General features: G+C 38.5%; 1 protein-coding gene across 1 annotated transcript in view; it reads right to left on the bottom strand.

Annotated features, from left to right (window-relative positions):
* LOC106532349 (SAM and SH3 domain-containing protein 1) overlaps positions 1–8,817 on the bottom strand; it is a gene marked incomplete at its 5' end in the record, with an annotated part of 37,531 nt that overhangs the window by 27,472 nt on the left and 1,242 nt on the right. Inside the window, 2 exon segments of the mRNA XM_014028386.1 lie at positions 4,129–4,230; positions 5,638–5,750. Coding sequence (XP_013883840.1) covers positions 4,129–4,230; positions 5,638–5,750 — 215 coding nt within the window.

Here is an 8,817-nt window from a genome sequence, read left to right as displayed (position 1 = left end):
GACAATTTAGAGTTATCAATTAACCTAACAGTCATGTTTTTGGTCTGTGGGAAGAAGCCGGAGTGCCTGGAGAAAACCCACACATGCACGGAGAGAACATGCAAACTCTACCCAGAAAGGGTCGCTGAGAGGCATCAGCTCTACCAACGGAGCCACCATGCCGCTTACATGTTTTGATCTGAACCTAATTTTGTGTGCATCATAAGGGAGACCTGCTCAACACATTTGCGTAGTAGTTTGACAAAATCACTGCAGCCCCATGTCTGTCGATCCATCTGTTAACTTTATGACATTATTTAAATGTTGAAGGCCTGTGATGATTCAAACAAAACTGCTAACAGTTGCTCATTCCTGAAAGGTAATGGGGGACATCAGCAACATTTAACGTTGAGTTCCATCTTGTTATGATTTTTCTCATTTTAACTTGTAGCCGCTCTTGGTAATTATAGCCCTGGGCCGGTTTTTAGCTGATTTTAAAATTTAGCTTTGGTTTTGCTAAATTTAGCTTTTAGCAAAATGATTTTTTAGAATTTTTAAATTGATCTTCATTTTTTTTGTCATTTTAATGTTTAGATACAGTTGGCCTTTAAGCACAGTGGATCAGTGGTTAGCTCTAATGGCTCATAGCAAGAAGGTTCAATCAGTGGTTTGGACCTGGTGTCTTTCTGTATGGAGTTAGCATGTTATCCTCATGTTTGTGTGGGTTTTGTCCAGGTACTCCAGTTTCCTCCCATAGATTAAAAACATGATGTTAGGCTGTCTTCAGGCTGCTCTTGAAAAAGGCATCTTTGATCTGAGTGGAATTTGCCTTGTTAAATAAAAGCCAAATCTGCTCGTTTTGGTTATTGGTTCAACTGCTTCAACACAATTCAGAAATCATTCAGCACTCAACTTCAGATATTAACCAACATTAACTGGTATTAAGTTTATAAGAATAAATGTTAAAAAGGAGATATGACAGGATGTTGTTACTTGCTCACACAATATTCTTATTTTTAATACCCTGACTGTCTACATGTCGTTTCTACTTCCTGCTGTAGAAAATATCTGTCTAAATAAGTCAAAGGAAACCACAGTGATAAAGTTGTGGCCGGTAGAGATGACTAACCTATAAGCAATGTCAGAAAACAGATGAAAAAATGGCATGTGAAACTGAAGAGAGACTAGACACAAATGAATTAGATCAGGGGTGTCAAATTCATTTCCACTGAGGGCCACAAGAGCATCATGGTGGTCCTCAAAGGACCAGTTGTAATGAACAATGTTTCATGTTTAACTTTGACTAAACGTGAAACATCACATTCCTTGACTCATTAATACAGATGAGCACTGCTGCTAACAAACAATAACTGAGCTCTACATGGTATTTCCTGCAAAAAAAACAACTTTTTAACACATCCATATATAAACACTGAAAATTACTATGTGTCTGACTGACTATATATGAACTAAATAATACAAAAGTGCCATTAAAAGTAAAAGTTAGAGAGTTTTACTCACTGTTCCCATGTATAATCAACATGCGTTACAGGAGATTTGGCTTAAGGTTGATGCTGGTTTTAAAGTTATTACTGTTCATAACTTTTATGGACAGAATTTCTAGGCACAGCCTCGGTGTTGAGGGGATCTGTTTTGGTGACCGTAGGATCGTATTGCTGCTTTTTGCAGATGACGTGGTCCTATTGGCTCCATCAGATCAGTTTGCAGCCGAGTGTGAAGCGGCCGGGATGAGGGTCAGTGCCTCCAAATCTGAAACCATGGTCTTGAGTCGGAAAAAGGTAGAGTGCCTTCTCCGGGTCGGGGAGGAGGTCCTGTCCCAAGTGGAGGAGTTTAAGTATCTCGGGGTCTTGTTCATGAATGAGGGAAGAACGGAGCGGGAGATCAACAGACGGATTGGTGCTGCGTCTGCAGTGATGTGGGTGTTGTACCGGTCTGTCGTGGTGAAGAGAGAGCTGAGCCAGAAGGTGAAGCTCTCAGTTTACCGGTCGGTCTACATTCCTACCCTCATCTATGGTCACGAGCTTTGGGTAGTGACCGAAAGAAGAAGATGCAGATACAAGCGGCTGAAATGAATTTTTTCCACAGGGTGTCTGGGCTCTCCCTTAGGGATAGGGTGAGAAGCTCAGTCATCCAGGAGGGACTCAAAGTAGAGCCGCTGCTCCTCCACGTCGAGAGGAGCCAGTTGAGGTGGATCATCTGGTTAAGATGCCTCCTGGACTCCTCCCTGGGGAGGTGTTCTGGGCACGTCCCACTGGGAGGAGGCCCAGAGGAAGACCCAGGACACGCTGGAGGGACTATGTTTCTCTGCTGGCCTGGGAACACCTTGGGATTCCCCCAGAGGAGCTGGTTCAAGTGGCTGGAGAGAGGGAAGTCTGGGTCTCTCTGCTTAAGACTGCTGCTCCCGCGACTGCTACATTCACACCAAATGCGTTTTGAGCATCAGGAGCATCTGGTTTACATGCAAAGTCAATGGCGGACGCACATCTAGGGGCGTCTAGAAGCCGAGCAGTGCGTCTGGTGCGTTTGGAGCAGGGCGGTTCGAAGCGGTGCACACGTCACGAGCATTTTCCGTGGGTGCGGCACATCCGAAGTATCTGACGTGTGAGTTGGAAAATCTGAACTTTTGCTGCTTGACGCGTTGCATCAACCAATCAGAGAGACTCTGTTCAGTGACGTACTGGTGATGAGGCGGAAATACTGGAAGCCCGGGAAATCGGATCACACAAACAATGGAGGAAAACTGAAAGTCCGATTATTTATGATCATTCCAGTGTCCGTTTTCATGATAGAAATAAAAAGGACTTTACCTGGAGGACGATTAGTGAGGAAGTTGGCATGTTTGGTAAGTTATTGAAACTACAGTTAAAAAGGCTCCTCCTCTTGCACGTCTAAAGAAGCGTGTCTACGTTCACATCAAATGCGTCTGTCCTCACTGGACACCAGCATCAAGATGCGTGCGTTTTGAGATTTTTGGAGGCGCACAACGCTTTTGGTGTGAATGTAGACCACACTGTAATAAATGAAATGTTGGATTTACTTAACTGTGTTATGTTACCTGGTTCCACCAGTTTTTTATCCAAAGAACATGAGTAAAGTTGGTTTGAATTTACTCAACTCAGTTAAGTGGAACATGTCAAATAATCTGTTCTAAATTTAAAGTTGTAACCATGACAAGCTTATTTGGGCAGGTTCTTCAGATTATGAAAAGGTGGAAAGAGAAGCTCCAAATTAAGGCAATAAGGAATGGGAGAAGAACTGGCTGTTAGTGTGCTGTTGGTAAGTGAGCTGACAGTGGATTTAAGTATTATATCAGTTTTGGCATAAATTATTGTTTTATATAATTGTCTTATAACAGGGTTAAAAACAACCCCAACACCTCAAAGGTTATAATTTTCACCACAGTATTTTAAAATCCAACAAATTTTTCCAGTTTCCTTTTTGTCTAGATACAGGTTCCTGACGAAGTCAAAAAGCTTTGACGAGATAAGAAAAAAATATGTGGTCCTTTTGTACATTCAAAAACAAATTGGTGTCAGTGACAATCCCAACATCAAATCAGAAAAACCACAGCTAAATATTAAAAATCATCAAAATCATTGCTGAACATTTTGGTATTTGAATGATTAAACACAAAAAAGAAGTAGTTTATAAAAACAAAAACTTTAAAGGACACTATAAGCTAACAATAAAAATACAGTGTGAATGCTGACTCAGCAATAAAAGTGAAGTTTAACCCACTCAGACACAGAAACAGACACTTTCCAGATGAATGTGAAAAATGTGCTCGTAACCTGAGTCCCCTGTTTCCCCCTACCCATCTATACAAAAGCTGTGCTGTGCAGAACAGGGGCCTCTTGCTGTACCCTGTTGCTTGCTGCAGCACAATAGGGGGTTAGCGCTTCAACTGCAATGAATAGAAGCCCAGCTGGTGCCCTGCGGTTGGGCACAGGTCCTGAGCTGCAAGGCTTTAAAGAGTGGGGGGGTGGTTTCACCACCGGGACAGGGACAGAGCCAAACTGTCAGCAGCTCAGCAGCCTTGGCACTGCTGAATCAGAGCGCCTCGAACGTTACACACAGCCACAGTTTGTGCTTCAGCAGCTATGATGCCCTGAGAGGCCGGACACTTACATTACAGCTGAACTGCTTGTTTGTGGAGGAACCACAGGGCTCTGGAGACTCTGTCAGACCAGATCTGCAGCTTTGCTTGTTTTGAATCTCAAACTCCTTCAGCTGCAAAAGAAATACAGTTGTTAGTGAAAGAAGGAGACTTTACAAACTGGTTTACTTTTAAAATCTGTCTGACTGATGGAGACTTTTAAACCCTGCATGTTTACATCAAACAGAAACAGAAGGCCCATGTATGGGATAAATGTTGTGCCAGCAGGAACTGAATTTGATTTGCTCAGATTGAATCTGTATGTGTATAATTTGAAATGAATGCATTGGTTTGAAAATAAATTTCATTAAATTGAAACTGAATTTAAAGTTTTGTATTTGAATTAATTTGCTTTGAAACTGTATTTTGGTTTATTAAAATTTCAGTTTGACTACTTTCACTTTCAGTTCCATAATTCAGATTTTTGTGTCACATCCTGGTCCTTGAGAAAGCCAGGCAGAGTAATCAAACACAGATCCACAGATTTATGTTTCACTTTGGTGAAGTTTCCCTTTTGTATGTAACAGAGTTGAGGCAATCCACTGTAAAAGTGACAAAAACAGATATTTTATTGCAGTGATTAATTTGACCTACTGTATATGTAGAAAATGTTATATTTATGTACATCACATCATGGATCAGTCAGCAGCAGGATCTGATCAATATGTGATCCATGATGTAAATGTAAAATTTTCTACATATGGTCAAATTAATCACCGAAATAAAATGACTTTGTCTGTTTTTGTCACTTTTACAGTGGATTYCATCAACTCTGTTACATACAGAAGGGAAACTTCACCAAAGTGAAACATAAATCTGTGGATCTGTGTTTGATTACTCTGCCTGGCTTTCTCAAGGACCAGGATGTGACACAAAAATCTGAATTATGGAACTGAAAGTGAAAGTAGTCAAATTGAATTTTTAATAAACCAAAATACAGTTTCAAAGAAAATTAAATCAGATACAAAACTTTAAATTCAGTTTCAAATAATTAAATTCAGTTTCATTTTAGTAAAATTCATTTTAAACCAATGCATTCAACTTCAAATTATGCACATTCAGATTCAATCTGAGCAATTCAAGTTCAGTTCCTGCTGGCACAAGTTTTATCCCATACCTACCCCTCCTTACTGTATGTGTTGTCGCTCTCAGCTATAATCAAAGCTCATTTTAGCTCCACATCTATCAAACTGTCTGAGTTACAGACATTATGTGATTCCTAAGGTCTGTAGGGGCAACCTTAAAGCAGGCTGACTCCAAAATCAGCTGTAGATCAGCATCAAACAATTGGGTTCTGCAGGTTTCATTAAAAATGTTCAAGTGGTTTAGTACCGTATTTTGTCAAACAGACACAAACACAAGCAAATCACCATCATCTGCCTTTGTCTTTCCTCAGAATGCCATTCAGAAGATTCTCAAAATAACCCTATTTATCTTTTTCAAAGTAAAAGTCAAGTCATTTCTTAAACAAAGCATCGTACCCGAGCAAGAGCTTCCTCTATAGAGATCATGTTCTCTTTCACCATCATCATCAGCTGAATACGCTCTTCATCACCCATAGTTATTTCACTGGCCATGAAGCCAACATCATCACCTGCAAGGAAGTGAACAGTCAAAACAACATCAAAAACAAGAGTTTCAATGTTGATTTATTCATGTATAACCCCAAGTCTGAAACATTAAGTCATCGTGTTAAATGTATATAAAAATAAAATGTAATGATTTGCAAATCTCATAATCTATATTTTATTTTACAGTGGAACATAGTGAACATTTTTTTGTCAAAATAAAATCATCTTTAATTTCATGGCAGCAACACAAGTTTCTGTTCCAGGAGCAACAAAGCTTGTAGCAGTCAGTGGTACGAATAAAAAAAACAGCTGTATGCTTTTTGTAACTAGTTTAGAGGTTAGTCAGAGGCAGGGGCGGTTCTAGGGGCGGGGCCACAGGGGCATTGGCCCCAGCTGAAATCTGATTGGACCCTGAAGTGCCCATGTCCTGTCACTCATCTGTCTTTTACCTGGGAGTGATGATGGTGGATGCAGTTCCATGTTCAAACACTAGAGGCGCTAATGAGTCAAACAGTAAAGTCCAGAATGAATCAAGCTGAGAGAATTCTTATGGATGGATTTTCTCATGTTTTGTGTTTGAGAATATTTTATCTATGTTCAGAAAATGTATGAAAAAAGGTGAGGAGATTTTACTGTTCAAGCCATTTTTGGTACCACTTTACAATAAGGCTTCCCTTATAGATGACTTATACAGAGTTTAAAGACATGTTATTAATTAATCTGTAAAGTTCACACTTTATAAACCATTAATAAATGTTTATTATGCAATAATTAAAACGAGAAAGAGACAAAACTGTTCAGTTTCTTACCAAATAATGAGACAAATCTGTTCACGTACATAATACATCTAAAGGTGGTATATTAAACATTTCAGACTGGGTTACTACATTGTAAGCAAAGTAACGATAAGAAACACATATTTTAACATATTAATATTGTACTGTATTACTGCATTATAAATATTCACAACTGTTAAAGGGAGATTTATCGTAAAATGTAAGACAGTACACTATTTATTATTAATAAATAAACATTTATAAACACCTAAACTTAGTATTTAATGAGAAAAATCACCATTTTTAAAACTTAGTGTTGATTATCAACATTTGAAATTATTGTTCAAACATTTTACTACTGTCAACAATGTTGATTTATCAAAAAAGTAAAAAAAAAAATCATGGTAACGTACCAAATAATCCCACCCCATCCAAAAATAGTATACAGTTTTACACTTTACAATAAGGATCCCGTTCATATTTGTGCATATTTATAATACAGTAATACAGTACAATATTATATGTTAAAGTATGTGTTCCTAATAATTATTGTGCTTACATAGTAGTAAACTAGTCTGAAATGTTTAATACACAAACAGATTTGGCTCAGTATTTGGAAAGAAACTGTACAGTTTAGTTTTTTTAACCTGAATTAATGCATAATAAACACTTTTTAATAATTTATAAAGTGCTTACAGTTGAATTAATAACATATCTATGAACCCTTTAAAAGCCATCTATAAGGGGAGCCTTATTGTAAAGTGGTACCCTTTTAAAATATATATATACATTACATAACAAGTGTTTGAACATGTATGACTGGTTAAACGTATACATCTTATCAAAACAGTGGATTTGTGTGAAAGGATGCTGAACAAAGACTTGGCCCCTCTATGAATATTGTGGCCACATGATGGCCCCTTGCACAGAAAAATCCTAGATCTGCCACTGGTCAGAGGACTTATTAAGAGAGACCTTTAGAGACACTGAATCTGTCAGAAGCAAAGATGGGCTGAGGTTCACCAGTCTGAGAAAAACTGTCTAAAATAGTGAAACAATTTCAGAAAAAGTTCTGAAACAGAACATTTGGAAGCAAACACAACATTACTCTGGACTCTTGTTTGTCCTTTTGTTTATTGTTTATAAATCTGAGTTCACCTGAAACTCCTCAGACTGAAGAAGTCACTTGGAGGAGAGACGAAAAGCTTCTTTAAAGAAGAACTTGTCCAGAGGTAACTTTTATTTTCCCCATCAACAGATTATTATAATCTGTAAAAATCTTTGAGCTCAAATGCTGAAAGAGTTTTAGATGGTTGAGATCTTCAGGCCCTCAGGGGCCACTACATTAAAGCATCACCGTGGAGGAAATGTTGTGATTGATTAACTGAATTTAAGATCCAGTCTTGTCTTTTACACTTTGTGCTGTCATATGGTTTAAACAGAGGATCAGAGTCAGTGTGTTCCATTCTATCTGCAATATAAACACAGTTGGTACGTTCTACTGTCTGACGTAAAAAGTAGTGCCTACAGGGGTGTAACCAGGAAGTCAGATGTGTACGTTAAGAGGTTGATTCATCATGATTCATTAGTGCAGTCTCTCCTTTAGATCAGCCTGAGACCGCCTGGGCTCTTGAGAGGGATTGTTATTGTTTTTATTCTGATAAGACCCAAGGCCTTTTTTTTCTCTGAGGCCTGACTGGAGTCAGATGAGAATAAAGCCTTCTAGAAGAGAATCAACTGGTTTTCTGCTTTTTTATTCAGACCTCCAATTTATTGATCATGATTTTTCTTGCAGTCTTATATTTTACACTTTGTGATCAGCTGCAGTCATTTGCTTTAAACAGCAACTCAGCAAGTTTTTATCAATGCCTCCCACTCTGTAGAATAACTTGACTTTCCAATGTCTGACGTAAAAGGTACTGCCACCAGGGTGTGACCATGATGCTGCCATTAAATTCAGAATTTAGTTTTTTTCCCCAACAACAKAGGACGAAGCTGAAGTTAGCTTCCGATGCCAGCTTCCGATTCGGGGAAATGACTAAAGGGATATTACAACTAATTTTTCACTACCTTGCGTGTGTTTAACCTGCTCGAGCTCAAAAACTACAACACCTACACTCTTCAAATCTGGATTAGATTATTCTACACTAATAGAAGAATATTTAAAAACATGTTTGGGATTTGGGAAAGCTTTGTCTGATTTGTGAAACTTCAACAAAGTTTGTTTTTCATCATTTTTATGCAACTGGACCACATTAGATCTGGTCCAGCTCAAAACCCACAATACCTAGACTCTTCAAACCAGGACTATATT

This window comes from Austrofundulus limnaeus, unplaced genomic scaffold (assembly GCF_001266775.1).
Source record: "Austrofundulus limnaeus strain Quisiro unplaced genomic scaffold, Austrofundulus_limnaeus-1.0 Scaffold755, whole genome shotgun sequence".
Classification (NCBI taxonomy): Eukaryota; Metazoa; Chordata; class Actinopteri; order Cyprinodontiformes; family Rivulidae; genus Austrofundulus; species Austrofundulus limnaeus.
Note: the sequence above shows the minus strand (reverse complement) of the source record. Positions and strands in the feature narration are given on the sequence as shown.